The 16,944-nt window shown below is 46.8% G+C and overlaps 2 protein-coding genes across 2 annotated transcripts; both read left to right on the plus strand.

Annotated features, from left to right (window-relative positions):
• The first annotated feature begins 6,231 nt into the window (after window positions 1-6,231).
• Window positions 6,232-7,604, plus strand: myf6 (myogenic factor 6). The gene is made up of 3 exons (XM_062518451.1): window positions 6,232-6,766; window positions 6,956-7,052; window positions 7,161-7,604. The coding sequence occupies exons 1-3, from the start codon at window positions 6,251-6,253 to the stop codon at window positions 7,274-7,276; spliced, it is 729 nt and encodes a 242-aa protein (XP_062374435.1). The 5' UTR covers window positions 6,232-6,250; the 3' UTR covers window positions 7,277-7,604.
• A 5,383-nt stretch (window positions 7,605-12,987) lies between these two features.
• On the plus strand, window positions 12,988-16,301 carry myf5 (myogenic factor 5). The gene is made up of 3 exons (XM_062518450.1): window positions 12,988-13,596; window positions 15,522-15,597; window positions 16,066-16,301. Exons 1-3 carry the CDS (start codon window positions 13,096-13,098, stop codon window positions 16,257-16,259), a joined length of 771 nt encoding a protein of 256 aa, XP_062374434.1. The 5' UTR covers window positions 12,988-13,095; the 3' UTR covers window positions 16,260-16,301.
• Window positions 16,302-16,944: the final 643 nt, after the last annotated feature.

Raw genomic sequence — 16,944 nt, forward strand, 5'->3', positions numbered from 1 at the left:
GGGTTTCTCCTCTTACCCAAGTGAGGTTTACGTCATTGGTGCTGTTGAAGCCTCTGCTCAGAGCTTTATGGGAGCAGAGGAGGAGCTGAGCGCTGGAATAAGATGCGCATGAGTATGAGTATATGGATATGTCACCATACTGGTATGAGTACACTGACACTTTATCATTCTCTCTCACTCTCTCTTTCTCTCTCTATGTCTCTCTCTCTCTCTCTCTCTCTCTCTCTCTCTCTAACACACACACACACACACACACACATACACGCACACCATCAAATAAACACAGACACAAACAGTCACACACACACACACACACACACACACACACACACACACACACACACAGTGATCAGTCTCTCATGCAGACACACAAACATGTCTTATACTGCAGCCTGGAACCCACCAAGTCCCTGTTGGTCTCCAATGTCTCTAATGTCTCTAATGTCCCCAACAGCCCTGAAACCTAAAACCTGTAGTTTGGACTGCTGTTGCTTGTGCTGCTCCTGATGACAATGACAATGGTGATGGTGATGATGATGCCGATGATGATGATGATGATGATGATGATGTTGATAATGATGGTGATGACAGAGGGGGTGGAGGGACAAACAGACAAAGAGAGAGAGAGAGAGAGAGAGAGCGAGAGAGAGAGGAAAAGTTACTCACAAACTAAGGATAAAAGTGAAACAGAGGCCCCTGTTATCTCTTGTTTGCTTTGCATTTGGAAATGCCCTTTGTCTCCACCACCACCAAAGAAAAGCCCCTCACTCCCTCACTCTCACCCCTTCCGTCTGCTCCGGACCCAGACCAGTGGTCATCGGAGCTGAGGGACCGTGCCAGGGGAGGAGGAGGAGGAGGAGGAGGAGGAGGAGGAGTGGGGAGATGCTATCACAGAGGCAGCAGGAGCCTGGCTGGCCGGCCCGGTCGCTGCCCTCTGACTGGGCCTGGGGAGGCCGATAGGGCCCCGTGTTTGTGTAGGCTTAAGTGGGCCGCTCTGGGGGCCGCGGGCCCGGGGCGCTGGAGGGTCTCTGGCCGCGTGGAGGCCCTTTGATGCCCCCCCAGACGAAACTTTAGATCTAAGGGCTCCGTCGCCTCCTGCGTCTTGGAAGGGACAAAGGGCAAATATCGCCTCGTGGTGGAGCTGCATTGGGCACTGATAGAGAGTCTTTAAAGGGTAGCATGGTGTTTTATAGTAAAACTCTCATTGTCAATGGTTGTGTGAACTAGTTATTGCACATTTCAGATGAGGATGGATGAGTTTTTGAGCCTCAGATCATCATCGGTCATTGTATGCTGTTTGTTAACCAATGAGCAAGACAAAACACATCACTCACGAAGTAAGTGGCTTACTGAGATGCTGAAGCTTAAAAAGAGCTGATAAGGTCAGAATGTCTTACCAAAAACGTGCATATTAAAGTCTGCGGATGCAATCTGGACCACAAATATGTTTGAAAGTTCAAACATATTGATCCATCAGAATTTTTTTTCTCCTGGAGAACATGCTAAAGTAGGGTTTGGACTCTATAGGATAACCTGTGTCACCTTTGCTAATCGCCACGTCTTCACCGTCGAGGTGCTAAGATAGACCTCGAAACTGGGGCCAAGGGAGAGATCAGTGTTTTAGCCACGAGGGCACAACCCTCCGTGACCCGCAGAGGTCGCGAGGGTCACAACCCAGGTGGGGGCACTGTCATCGAAGCCATGACGAGGGGTAATTAACCTCCTATCGGCCCAGGGTTGAAACCCAGGTGGGGGAGCAAAGGTGTGACGGTCACGCCGTATCAGCGGCGGATCGCAGCCTCGCTCCCAGTCGAGGGGGCCTGCGACTCTCCGTGCGCCCCCATGGGATGAAGACAGAGGTCCAGGCCGGACACAGAGGAGGAGGAGGAGAGGGGGAGGGGAGGAGGAGGAAGATTGGAGGGGGGCGTGAGGCTGTAAGGATCGTACTTCATGTTCATTTTCAGGCCTTGTTTATGACCCTGGTGTCAGCACTGTCGCTCTCAAAGTGGCCCCTCTCCACCCTCTCTCGCTCCGCCTGACACCCTGTGAAAATGTCTTGTTAATGCCCTCACCCAGCCGTAACAGCCAGAGAGAGAGAGAGAGAGGGAGAGGGAGAGAGGGAGAGAGAGAAAGAGAGAGGGAGAAAGATGGGAATGGTAAAAGCGAGGAGAAAAAGAAAAGAGTGAGGGAGGGAATGGGAGAGAGGGAATAAAAATAGATTAGATGGATAGAAACAAAGCGGGAGAGAACACGGGGATGGAGAAAGGCACAGAAAGGTAGAGAGAGAGAGATAGAGAGATAGAGAGAGCGAGAAAGGGAGAGAGAGATAGAGAGATAGAGAGAGCGAGAAAGGGAGCGAGAGTGTCAGTGCAATAGTGGAAAATCTTCACCTTAGCTGTCCACTGACCCCAGCACAGATCGCTTGTAAATTTCCACATTAGCTGGAATGCGCGTGTGCCAGGCTAGGGGTATTGTCATGTGTATTTTTAACCCTGTGCTAACGCTCCCCCCTCGCCTTGCGCTCCGAGGACACTAATACTCGGCTCATTGGTGTCATTGCATAAGAGAAACACACAGGCATGTGTGGGGGACACACTGACACACAATTCAAGGTCACCGCGGCCCGAGAAGGCAGCACCAACTGTGGCCGAGAAGACACACGTCAGGAGCGGTGTGTGTGTCGAGAGAGTGTGTGCCGTCGAAGAAACGGCCGGTTCGCGCACGTAAGAAAGTCTCCGCTCCAAGGCATGGCTGTCTGTGAATTCCACTGGGGGGTGACCAGTCGCTTCTTGAAATACACAGCTCGTGCAGGAATACCAGAGCAGGGTGGGTTATCTGAGGATGAACCTAAATGACATACATTGTCATTAGTTGACAAATTATCTCATCATCATCATTAAGAACATGTCCTGTATGCGTTTCCATTTGGCGTTGCACAAAACCATGCATGGCTGTGTGTGTGTGTGTGTGTGTGTGTGTGTGTGTACAGAGAATGTGGTGCTATTTGGAAGCCATGATGAGTGCAAGAGCAAGAGCTATATATGCTGTAAGAGCTATGTATGCTGTAAATGAAATTTCTAAATGATTTGACTCGAGTTTCCTGTCATCTGCGGTCCGGTGTGGCTTACAGCCTGCCAAGAGTTCATCGGCCCCGCACTCGCTCGCTCGCTCGCTCGCCCGTCCGTCCGCCCGCCTGCTTGCTTGCGTGGCCATCCCAGAATTCCGAGCGGATTTGCTCGGGCTGCGGCAGGCCGGCAGGCAGGCGGGCGGGCGGGCGGGCGGGCGGGCGACGGCTCGGCCGCGCGCTTGTGGCCAGCACTTCATGTTTCTTGGCAGGGAGCGCCATGATTCCCTCTGACAGCTGAGGCGTCAGCCCCTTGACACGCCGGGAGATTTATCGACTCTGGCCCCGACACGCAGTGGGCCTGTGGGGAGAGGAGACGCAGAGGGAGGAGGAGGAGGAGGAGGAGGAGGAGAAGAGGGTCAGGACACCAGCGTGGTCCAGGAGAGTTAGCCACGGGATCTCGTTCGCTCGCTCATTTAAAGGACATCGTCATTTAAGCAGGGTTTACTGGATATAATTTAATTGGAGAATACCGCATGTCATCATTTAAATGGTGAATCTTGGATATCTTGTTAAGGAATGGCTGGTGGGAAAACGAAAGGGTTGGAGTGAATCTTTAATGTAATGTATTTAAGAATAGGCTCCTTTTACATTGAGGGACAAGCCAGTTCATTTTAAATCACTGTTGCTGTACCAAACACATATACGAAAGAATTGGATTACAAAATATTTTTACTCACTAACCCACACACACACACACACACACACAAACACATAAGACAGATCCAGAGACAGACAGACTTACACACACAAACACGCACACACACGTCCAATTGGTCATGCTCTTGTTCATCCATCCGCCCCATCCATCTATCCACTCACTCTCTCACTCACTCACATTACCAGCCGACGGATGGGCACTGTCTGTTGGAGAGGCGCTCTATGTCTATGGTGAATCCCTGGGGTCAAGTGAAGTGTGTGTGTGTGTGTGTGTGTGTGTGTGCGTGGAGGTGTGTGTGTGGGGTTCCGGCGCAGACGAAAATGAGCAGAGCTGAGAGGAGGCCAGGCCGGAGGTGGTGTAAACTGTCCACACACACACACACACACACACACACACACACACCGGACTGCAGACCCAGCTGCCTCCCTCAGCCTAGGAGTATTTGGGGAATTATCAATGAAACCCCCATGATTAGGAACGGTCCACCCTCCTCTCACAACCACACTCTCTTACTAACGGCACCGGTGTGGGTTTACAGGCATTGAGAGAGACAGAGAGAGGGCTAGGGGTTTGTGTGTGTGTGTGTGTGTGTGTGTCTAAGGGCCGCTGGGGTCCATATCGGGAGACAGGACATGTGTGTGTGTGTGTGTGTGTGTGGCTCTGTTTGGAATACACACAGCTCTCTGTGTTAAAGTAACCTTCAGGACGGATTTTGTCCCCTTGGTGACTGACAGGACACATCACCATTGGATCTGCTGGTGTCAGTGTCACAAAAGGCACGGGCCTGTCACTGGTTAGTGATAGCGCTGAGCTGACCGGTGAGACGAGCTGTCTTGGAGACACTCCTCGGGAGTTTGAGACTTTTCAAGAAAGTAGCCCACACAATCCCCTCGGCCCTCAGCCCTCAGCCTTGGCTCTGTAACAGGAGAAGGAGCCCCCTTGTCTATCTGGCAGCATCGGGCCTTCGGATTACACAAGGAGAGGCACAGACTGACCATTGGCTATGTCAACAAAGCAACAGCCAGAGCAGATGATATGGCCAGCTCCATGATGTCCAAGCAAGCAAGCTCCTGTACACACATGAATTCAGAGCCATTCATTAGATAAACTACTCCATATTCTATAGGCCATGCGTACTTGTTACGTTATCAGTATACTCTAAAAAAGAATGGGGCCAGTATCGGTTCTTCGGAGCAATGCCATTGAAGAACCTTTTTCAGTTCTTCAAAGAACCATCAAGGCAACAGTTCTTTAAAGAACCATTTAATGAATGGCACAATGACATGCCATAATAGGCCTAGCACATTATGATCTGAGGCTCTGAAGAACCATTTCCAACGTGAAGAACATTTCGCCTGGCGTAATGGGTCAACACAGAGTTTTGACTCTCCATGGAACCATCCAGAGATTTAAAGAAAGATTAAAGCACCATTCTTTTTTTTAGAGTAGCATACACACATTAGTTCTAACAGTCTAGTCCTAACATTCAGTAGCATACTAGTCTAAATCATTTACCCCTGTTTATATTACAACCATACAATAGGCGCTAACATATTCAGTCTAATAGTGAGATGTTGTTCGCCTGACAATTTTGCTGGTAAGCAACACCTGATGAGAAGTCTTTATAACTTGCATCCCACAGTAAAAACGTTCAAGGGAGACCATGTGTAAAATGCCAAAGGCCACACAACCCCTCAAAGCAGGCTTTCATCTATTTTATGAATATAAGATGAATGAGCCTCAAGGCTATTTCTGCCACACATGCACAAGTTTTCAAAGTCGTTTTGACAGTGCACATTCCTGTCTATTTATGACGGGAAATGTCACCAGCTACAATTGCAACAGCTTGTGTTTTCATCACAAGGAAAGAAGGCTTGATTTTCAAGGAGGTATTCACAGAGTCACAACAAGTGTGGAAATATGAGTTCTAAACAAGCAAACAACTTTGATTATTTTCTTATGTAAAAAAATGTAATAACCCCAGGTTATATCAATTGATAAATGTTGGCTATGTCTACATCACCATTAGTTCATGATGGGGTATGTTATTTGAAATATTTCCAGATGTATTAGAAACAGCTAAAATACAAAGATGTGCGCATATTTCAGCTCCAAACACAGGCCACTGTAGATCAAACTGACAGTGGACGCGCAAGATGAGACGCAGCGCCAAAGATACAGTATGTTGCCATTTCAATGTGAAACAGATATTGAAAGCACCTGTCATAAGTTTGAAGTGACGTTTCAACTTTCATTGGGAGGTGTTAACGCTCATTTATTTTCTACACAAACTCCAGCGATAGTAAAGACCCATTGAAAAAAAAGTTTGATGCACCGCGACAGCTAAGAGTCGGATAGAGTTTCACATTCTATATTTAAGCCCTGGTACTTGTGTCACTGGGCTATTTAAATGCCATGGACAGACTCTTCCTGTCAAAACACTAGCTGCTCCATGTTACAACAATATGATGGACCTTTTCGAGACCAACACTTATTTTTTCAACGAGTTGCGCTACCTCGACGGAGACCATGGATCGCTGCAACACTTGGACATGACCGTAGTGTCGCCTCTGTACCCAGGGAATGATAGCCCATTGTCACAGGCACAAGACCAAGTGCCGTCGGAAAACGGAGAAGACAGCAGTGAAGAGGAGCACGTTTTAGTGCCTCCGCGGCTTCAGGGGCATTGTGAGGGTCAGTGCCTCATTTGGGCTTGCAAAATTTGTAAAAGAAAGGCTGCCCCGACAGACAGGCGCAAAGCGGCCACGCTGCGTGAAAGAAGGCGGCTTAAGAAAATCAACGAAGCATTTGACGCTTTGAAAAAAAAGACTGTGGCCAATCCTAACCAACGCTTGCCGAAAGTTGAGATTTTACGCAGTGCCATAAACTACATTGAAAAATTGCAGGACCTCTTGCACACATTGGATGAGCAGGAGAAAACGTCGGGGAACGAACCGTACAGTTATAACATCAAAGACCATGTAAGCATCAGGAACACAGCGCGCCATAGTGTGCGCTCACGTGTGCTGTCCATGGGAGTTCATAATTATTGACACTCCATCCAGGCAATAATTGTACAACATACTGAGTGATATGTATGCCATAACATTAAAGGAGACATAGCCTCCTGTAACACACACTAGTTGCTGAAGCCTTGTCTGTTTATTTAGATGGCCAGCAATGAACACCATTGGAAAAAGACCTGTCAAAATTGGCAGAACGGCGACAGTGACCATTCTAATGCACCAATGACGAGTCACAGAGAAGGTTAGTGATGTTTGAAGGTAGATGAAGATAAAATACAAGCCAACTAGGCTACTGCAAGTTCTTTAGATCCCTGACCCTTGTGTTTTGTTTTTTTAAAAACTCTTTCAGGCAATGCTGTTGATTCCTCTGGATCAAGTAGTCTTCGGCGCCTTTCTTCAATTGTTGACAGTATTTCAAACGAAGAGACGAAAAACAATTTCACTGAAGATGTCTTGGAAAAATGAACAATACATTTTTTTAATCTAACTTATATTTCCACGAGTTTTTATTTTTTCTTTAATCAGAACATTGGCTTACGGTGTCTTGGTTCATCCAAATTCTCCACCGTTTGTTCCCGACCAGAATTGCTAAACTGATATTCCAGGATTTTGGGTTGTTTTGTGTGTGTGTGTGTGTGTGTCTCATAACTACTATCACTGTGTATTGTTTTTAAATTAAAGTTGAATTCATGTAAATATTTTATATTTTAAGGATAATGTAATTTATTTTTATTTATACAGAAAACCCAAAATTGATTAGACAATAAATTGCCAAAACGGCTTTGTCTTTGCCTATCTTTTTGTTGGTTTGTTTATTTCAAGGATTGTAGTCACTTGATCATTTTAAACATGGCTTATTAGGACATTCAATGTTATTGGTTCCAAAATGTTAACCCACATTTAGTATACTTTCAAATACTTGCACGATACCTGGCTGTTTACTATATTGACTTTTTTAAATTCAAAATTGATACTCTGAATTGCTTACTTGTGCTACCACATACTACTGCCTACTGTTAGTCGCTGATGACCATAATTTCACATGCCACATGTAAGAAATTAATTCAGTCCTAGATTATCGAGCCCCCACCTTTCAACATTTCAAAAGCCCTAATGCACTCAGTAACCTGTTGTCTGGGCCAAGGACCACTGATTTGGTTGGCCCTCGGCTCCAGGCCACCAGTTCCTTTAGATTTACAAGTATTAAAAGGCTGTAAAGTCCTGGCCTCGAAATAGCCCCCTCTTGGCAGTTCTTCATTGTTCCAGCTGGTATGGAGGAGTGCCCCCTGGCCTGCCACGCTGTAAATTTAGTTTCCCTTAAAGCCTGCGGTGCCTTTTTTTAAATCTCCTGATCAGGAGATGGAAAACTTGGTCAGGAGAATGTGGCGTAAAGCCCCATCATGAGTCCCGCACCGTTGGTCGTGATTAAAGATCGTAATGACTTTCCCACCCAGCGCTTTTGGAGACCGCGCTCCCAGGCTCCAGTTCTACTTCTCAGCATGTGGAACATCTGATTTGATAACAGGGGCTTCTGAAGAGAGCCATGGGAGTTAGGTGTGCCTCTGTGTGTGTGTGTGTGTGTGTGTGTGTGAGTGTGAGTGCCATCAGGTCCATATTGGGAGACAGGACATGTATATGTGTCTCACTCTCTCTCTCTCCCTCTGTGTGCATGTGTGTGTGTGAATGTGTGTGTGTGTGTGTCTGTGTTTAGGGGCTGCTGAGGTTCGTATTGGGTAATAAGACATGTGTGTGCGCGCGCGTGTGTGTGTGTGTGTGTGTGTGTGTGTGTGTGTGTGTGTGTGTTTGTGTCTTCATACACTGTTGTGTAAGCATCGTCTTCTAGAGAATGTTGTCTGAGTCTACTCTCAGATATCTTGGCTTGACACACACTGCCTGCCCTGACCCCTCCGTCTGACCAATCCCTCAGCCTGACACCCAAAACACACACACACACACACGCATGCACGCAAACTCTCTCTCTCTCTCTCTCTCTCTCTCTCACACACACACACACACACAAACAAACTCTCTCTCTTCTCTCTCCCTGTCTCTCTCACACACGCACACACACACAACGACAAACACGCACATCTGCACACACCCACAACAAGCACACAAACAGACACATACACACATCTGTACACCACTGCCAACCACACAAGCCCCATGCCAACACAAATGATTTAGACGACATGATTCATACTGGACTATGTCAGAGTATGACACAGGGAACCATGGGCATCTTACAGCGCGAACAGCAACTACAGTACATCACACTGAGAAATAGCTCAGTAGTAAAGAACAACACCAGCTCAGTTTGGCTCAGTGCAATCCAATGCAATTTTACATGAAATAAATCGTACACTGAAAACTAAATGGAAAAGTGAGGAGATTTGTAAGCAATGAATTTGTGCAAATTACTTTAAGGCTGATGTTAGTTGGGATAGAAGTACTGTCATTTCATCCGTCTCTGTAGACTGGTAATGTGTAATAATATTTCAGTTTAGTTTGAGTTAAAAACAAACAAACAAACAAACAACTTACAGCAGACACAGACCATTTCCAATAACACACACACACACACACACACACACACACACACACACACACACACTTGAATAGTTCATTTTAATCTGCCGATCAAATTTCTTTCCAGAAATGATTCAAATATTTCCAGAGATGATACAGCTTTGACATTCAAGGGTGCATAAAGCATCGCCTATGCAATGCAGCAAGACTGCCTATCAGCTGATATAGAGCAGAATTGTTTATTAGTCCACTGACAGTCAGACCCAGGCTGCTGAATATCAATGCCACAAACTTACATGCATATCCTTGGTAACTGATATTTGCAAGGAGGGGTTGGTATTTAGTCATTTTTTGTCCAAATACAGATCATAAACGCAGCCTATTTCAATGACTAGCACCTCCTTTCTATCTCTATCCAAGAGCACAACGTCAGGGGTGTTACAAAACACGTCTGGCAGAACTGGCAATAATATCAACAATACTGTCATGGCGTGCACACACACACACACACACACACACACACACACACACACACACACACACACACACACACAAATAACAATAATGTCCTCAGTCTCTTCTAATGCCTTAAAAAAAAAAACTTGAAAACCAAAATGGCCCGTCAGTTATTGTTTTCCTAGAGTGTGAGTTAATGAGCATTCTAAGCATGCCCTCGTGGCTAGTGATAAGGTATATCGTATCGTAAGTATTCTTCAAAGCAGACCATCTTATTTTCCTTTCCACAGCCCAGACTGAAAGGGGATATCTCTTTCTAGAATGTTCTTTTAATGGGCTCTGACCGGTAACATTCTCTGTGTGAGATAATGGCTCTCAGTTCCCAATGCAACACTTCTTCTCGAGGGCTCCAAGCCTCTCCAACCCACAAACTCAATCAGCTCATAGATTTACTGTTTATTCAGGGTCTTATGTGTGCCCATATCTCTCCTCTGGTCTAAGTCAATGGGAATCCTTTCAAGTGGGAGAGTTTTCCAATTACTATGTGTAGACATCTGGCCTGATCATCTGGGGGGATCTTTTGATGTAACTTATAGCTGTGCATTTGGCAACTTTCGGTTCAGCAGACTACAGACGGTCTCATCCACCCCAGATCAGAAAGCTGCTGTAGCATATCATGTTTCACAAATACTCTTGACAGAAATGATGTCAAAAAAAAAAAGATTTTCAAATCTGACCAAATCCACCATATTATCTTTTTGATTTTTCTTTCTTTTTTGTTGTTGTAAATAACACGGGAGCACACAGCAGGGGCGTGATGTGTTTTTCTGCCAGAAAAAGTCAGAAATCCCCACAGCAAATTCACCAAAGAGGTTCTGAGTTTTCGGGGAGAAAAAAAAAACGCCATCTAAGCAGTGAAGCCCGATGAAAAGGGAAATGCAGAGGAAGAGCAAGGCTGTGATTTATCTTCCTTTCCTAGAATATCCTGCTGCCACAAAATGATTCCCTACAACTTTGTAGTTGGCAGCGTGCTCTCATTCGTTGCCAGACAAGTGCTGTTGCCAGTCAAACCATCTGATCATGTGATATGATCTGCCCATTTGGAACAGGGATGCCTGTGTCTTGGGCAGACTGGAGTTCAATTACACAGGAAAGCTGGACTACATAAATAACAATAGGCTGTTGTTAATTGTTGTCGTGTTAAATTGTTTTAGCAAAACCAATAAAACATGTTCTAGACCACCAGTAATGGCATAACCCTGAAACTTTGTAGTAAGATGTTTCCTAAGACTCATATGTATCCCATTTAGCATATATTTCTATATTTTACACTTGTAGTAAGTAAAAAGGCACATGTAGCTCAGCTTAGTTATAAAAGTATCCAAATGGTTGCACCACTAAGGATAATCTCGTGGAGATCTCTGACTGCCTTGCACTTAACACAGGCCCTGACCCGCGATATTAGCCTACCACTTCAATAACAGCGAGGGAAAACAAACTCCGCCGGATTCCCAAGGGAGGCAACTTGTTCTGCAGCTCCCAAGACGGCAATGTTGCGCATTCGGCTGAAGTGCGCCCGTTGATGATGTATTCACGGTGATGACATGTGCTTGAGCAATCTCTTTGAGTGGGTTCAATTATCGAATGCTGGCAGGTTTTCTCGTTGCCTCTGCTGTGCAGTTCACAGCTAATAGACTTTGATCACTGCAACAGCCTGGGAGGACCAGTACGCTAGCAATGTCTTCTTCAGCTGTGCGCAATGCAAACTTCCACAGATTCAGTGTCAGGTACCCTCAGTGTTTTGTTAGGTGCGCGATGTTCCCATAGCCTACTGGCAGATGTCAAACGTTTTAACACGTTGTGCGAAATATCCGCATTGTATCAATGTAAGCTGTCAACATGCAGCACGTAGTAGTGACATCATATGCGTCCACATTGAACCAGATTAATTAATACAAATAATAGTATTAAAAAGTATTATTTGGTATCTAAGTTATGTTAAAACCACTTTACAGTTACAGTAACTGTTACAACCACTCATGGTTTACTCCAGAGTCTTTTTAAAAACGTATATCTGTCTAGCATTGGCCAAAATCAATTACTTGCCAAAAACTAGCCGAACTAGCCTGCATTTGTCACTCAGATGTTAACTTCTTCGTAACTGACTTAATGACCGTTAACAAACACTTACGGCCTTCCTCCCGACACCTTCGATGATCAGTTAGAGCTTATACGAGGAGTCGCAACGCCAACGTGATGTGCCAAGTATGAAATGTTACACCTCTCCCTGCAGCTGGCCTGCATCTGTAACGCTATTTGTCTCAGCCGTAAAATTAGTCTGCAACTCCTTAATATGTGGAGCAACCCCATTCCTTTTTAGTCTCAACAATAAGATGAGGGTATCATGACGTAGATGATTGAGAAATGTTAAAAATGTATGCCATTTGTCATTTGGCTAGTGGGGACATAAGGCCTTTTAAAACAACCCTGTATCGACTGCTCTAGCAGAGTGAAGGGGTTTTAAAATCTCATGAACATGTCTAGTCACAATGCTTCATGGATTTCTTAAATAATGGCACATTATTGCTTGCTGTGAAATTAGTTATTTGAAATGAGTCACACATCATTGAAAGAGTGTGGTATGCCACGAGTGTCGCCTTGGGAACGTTTTATCCATGTAAATTATAAGTTGATGTATGTATAAAAATGCATGTTAAATGTCATGTAAAATATGAAACACACTGTTGACATACCAGAGTAAGTGAAGAACAGCATAGCAGTATGTGTGTTTGTGTGTGTGTGTCTGTGTGTGTGTCTGTGTGTGTGTGTGTGTGTGTGTTTGAGTGTGTGTGAAACAGCAAAAACCTGCAGATGTGGGAAACTCGGCAGGGTGTTTTCTGGGGTGGAGGGGTGGGGGGTGTTGGGGGTTCAAGCAGGCAGGCAGGCAGGCAGGCAGGCGGGCAGGCAGGGCGGAGAGTTGAGCTCACCCTAGGCCGGGGCCAGGAGGGCCATGGTAATTAGATCTGACCAATGTTGGCCCTGGGATCCACACAGGGGCATATATAAGAGGGGGGCCCCTATGGCACCAGCCCCTTCACATCACTCACTCTCCTCACAGCAGAGCAGCCCACTTCTCCCCAGTCTCTCCATTGGGCTCCTCGCTCCTCCACTGACCCTTACACACACGCGGCGCACAGCAGAGTCCAGCCGGTCAGCTGCCCACAGCGCTGATACTCTTACCTCCTCTGACCCCCCCATTCTTCCGGCAACAGCACCCACCAGTCAGCGGCCAAGCGGCGATGGACGTCTTCTCCTCGTCCCAGGCGTTCTACGACAGCGCGTGCGCCTCCTCGCCCGAGGAGGAGCTGGACTTCGGGCCGAGCGGCGGCGACGAGATGGCCGGCTCCGAGGAGGACGAGCACGTTCGGGCGCCCGGCGGCGGCGGCGGTCCGCACCAGCCGGGCCACTGCCTCCAGTGGGCCTGCAAGGCGTGCAAGCGCAAGGCCAGCACGGTGGACCGCCGACGGGCCGCCACCATGCGCGAGCGCCGGCGCCTCAAGAAGGTGAACCACGCCTTCGAGGCGCTGCGCCGCTGCACCTCGGCCAACCCCAGCCAGCGGCTGCCCAAGGTGGAGATCCTGCGCAACGCCATCCAGTACATCGAGAGCCTCCAGGACCTGCTCCACGAGCAGGTGGAGGGCTACTACGGCCTGCCCGGCGCGGCGTCCAGCGGCGGCGGCCGCGTGGGGGAGAGCGGCTCGGAGCCGGCCAGCCCCTTGTCCAGCTGCTCCGACAGCATGGTGAGTGTCACTCAGCGCCTTTTCCCCGAAAAAAAAAAAGCCCCCTCGTCCGTGCCCGCGGAGAGGCTCTTGCTCTTGTTTGTTCCGTTTCCCAGAGCCCCCTCTTGTCGTTCACAGCTTGGCTGCTGACAGAGCTGTTGCGTTTGTCCCTGTGTGTTGGAGCCATTGCGGTGTCTGTTTTCCTGTTACTTCATCATTTAAAGTTGTAGGCCGTAATTGTGATCCCATGTGCGTCTTGTCGAATTCACCTTGTTGCTCACCATGGTGCTATAGCTGTTTTTGTGGGAAACCAATGTTTTTGCAAAAAAAAACAAAACAAAAAAAACACTCAGACACTGTGTTTTCGTGTTAATTTATCATTTAACGGTTTAGTCCGTGCTTCTAATCCCTCTGTAAATGGGAAACCAAACACAGTGGCCCAGACCGAGCCAGAAACCATTCCAGCCAATCAACACATGTGCTTCAGTATGACAGAACAGAAGGGGGCCATATCCGAGACTATTCAGTGCGAATATCAATCAGTCATGAAGAAGTGAATATTTTGTGTGACGCTTTTTGTCTATCTTTAATGTGCTTATTGATATTGACGTACTGTGGGGTCAATACTCAAACTTTTGTGTTACCAGACTGATATTATAGACACATAGTAGCATAGGCAAGAGAGAGCTGTGCATTTACTCTTTCAGCTGTAAGTATTTGCATTTTGCAAATGTTTAGTACATTTTGTGTTGGTCTGCACAAAATGTGTTCAAACGTAATTCTCATCGACCTTTTGACCCTGTGTTCCTGCGTTCCTGTGATCTGTGGCCTTTTCCACTGGACTCTGCTCTGCTCTGCCTGAGCTCCTCATTCTTGCCTCCATGTGATTCAGCTCCCTCTCTCTCTCTCTCTCTCTCTCTCTCTCTCTCCCTCTCTCTCTCTCTCTCTCTCTCTCTCTCTGTCTCCTAGCATGGGCAGAACGAATGGCTGACAACATCTGTCTCTCTTTATCTGCCAAGATATGGCCTTACTGCTAGCCTTTAGCTTGCTTCTTCATCAGTCTGGACCCGTAGCCTCATCACCATCTTTCATGTTAGTGGATCACTTGAAGGGTTGATTTCCGCTGCCCAACCAACCAAACATTTGAGACATGGTTGGAGGTTCTTGTACAATTGAAAGACATCTACAGTAGGAGGTGCCAGGGTTTAGCTCAGAGTAAACAGAGATCGTAGTGTTTACAAGATTATTTCAACTGGTCGTTTAAAAAGCATTAGGAAATAAGTAGCACTCCCGGTTTAACCGAAAACATTCCCCGTAAACGAGCTTCGACATTCGCTCTGGGACGTTGTTCTCGTATGGCATGGGGGCCAAGCGGGGATTCGTTTACAAAAACACGGGCTATTGTAGTCGGGGAGGGCGGATATTGTAATGACTTTCCCACCACCGGACACTTTATGGGCCTAATAAACTCTGGAAAATCCACCTTGGTGGAGCCTGGCAGGCAAAGCCGCGCTGCCGCGGCGCATTCCTCTCTGACTGCATGGGCTCGGCCGGTGCCAGGATTTTCTGCAGATTTACTTGCAGAAAAGTGTCATCTTGCACAAACTGGAGTGGCTTCCACTGCTGGTAATCGATTGGACACGCCAGGAGGGCCGAATTTTCACGCCGGGGCCTGTGGACGCCCCGAATGTGGGGGCGTTGGTGAAAAGTGTGGAACCACTAAATATCTCCCCTCGCTTGCTCAGGCTATGGCTGGGTTTTTTTTTCCCTTTTTTTTTTTTTATTTTGGCTGGTTATTACTGTTTTAATGAAAATAACACAAGTGTTTGTTTGTGTCTTTGCACCTGCTGAGGAAATGTCATGCTTGGCTCTACAGATCCCCTGCGCTTGGTGATGGCTGTGCGTTTTTTGTACTGATGTTTGCTTGTTTCTTTGTTCTGATTCAGATTGACTGCAACAGCCCAGTGTGGCCACAGATCACTTCACATTATGGAAATGGATACAGCTATGAGGCGCAAAGCGGTAAGAGTTTTCAACAAATGCCTAATTATTTAAAGTGATTGATTAAACTCCCTTCCCTCTCTTCACGCTGTTCAGATGATGGCAACTGTTTCAGTTGATTATAGAAGCTCAACAATCAGAATGACTTCTTTTTCTCTTCTTTCTGTTTCTCTCTCTCTCTTTCTCCTTCTCTCCATTTCTCCTGAGTCATCCCTATCAGTTTCTCCCTTCTTCTTTCTATGTCTCTCGCTCCCATCACAACCTCTTTCTCACACTCTCTTTCTCTCTCTCCCTCTCTCATGCCCTCATCTCTCTCTCTTTCTCTCTCTCTCTCTCTCTCTCCCTCCTTCTACATCTGAGTAATTGTTTTGATTCCTCTCTCTAAAGTGCTGTTCATGCATGTCTACCACTTCACCAGTGATCACTGACCTCTCTTCTCTCCCTCTCTCTCCCTCTCTCTCTCTCTCTCTCCTTCGGTCCCGTCCACAGTAGCCTCCATGGAGAGGATCCCCGCCGCGTCCAGTCTCCAGTGCCTGTCCAGCATCGTGGATCGGCTCTCGTCGGCGGACGCCGCGGGCCCTCTGGGCGTGAGGGATACGGTTACCCTCTCCCCCTCCAGCTCCGTCTCCCCTCCTGCCACACCAGACAGCTCACACACCAGGCCCGTCTACCACGTGCTTTGAGGAAGGGGAGAAGTCTGTGTGTGTGTGTGTGTGTGTGTGTGTGGGAGGAGGTATGTGTGTGTGTGTGTGTGTGTGTGTGTGTGTGTGTGTGTTGGGGAGGGGGGGAGTGTATGACTGAAATCGGGGGGGGGGGGGGGGGGGATACTCCAGAGTCTCAGCTTGCAGACTGCCAACAGCGGCCCGCTAGCCAAAGAAGATGGACACAACCGCGGGGGTTAGGTACGTGACTAAAGATAGTCATGGTTTTAGGACGATGAAAATAAAAGTGAAACAACAACAACAACAACAACGACGACGAAAAAACGGTGAACTTTAAAAAGCGAGTGCAGTGAAACAAAACCACATCACATGAAGTGAGCAGTTCCCCGCAACAACACTATTACTGAAAAACTAGTACATCTTAAAAGTCACCGTAAACGCCAAAGGTCAGGCAACAGGCCTTCACTCGTGTATTCTCTTTAATCTTGGCTGTGTACATATAATTGTAAATATGTATTTTAAATGGCAATAATTTGTATTCTTTTTTTGTATCAAATGTATCATATTTAATTGAGTGTTTCATGGCAAAATGCCTTGCCTTGCATCCACTTATTGTTTACTATAAATAAGTTGTATTTAAATAATTGCATTAATTCCTTTCATGCTGATCTTTTGGAATAAAGAATGAAAAATGTTTCTGGTATTC

This window comes from Sardina pilchardus, chromosome 17 (genome assembly GCF_963854185.1).
Source record: "Sardina pilchardus chromosome 17, fSarPil1.1, whole genome shotgun sequence".
Taxonomy (NCBI): domain Eukaryota; kingdom Metazoa; phylum Chordata; class Actinopteri; order Clupeiformes; family Clupeidae; genus Sardina; species Sardina pilchardus.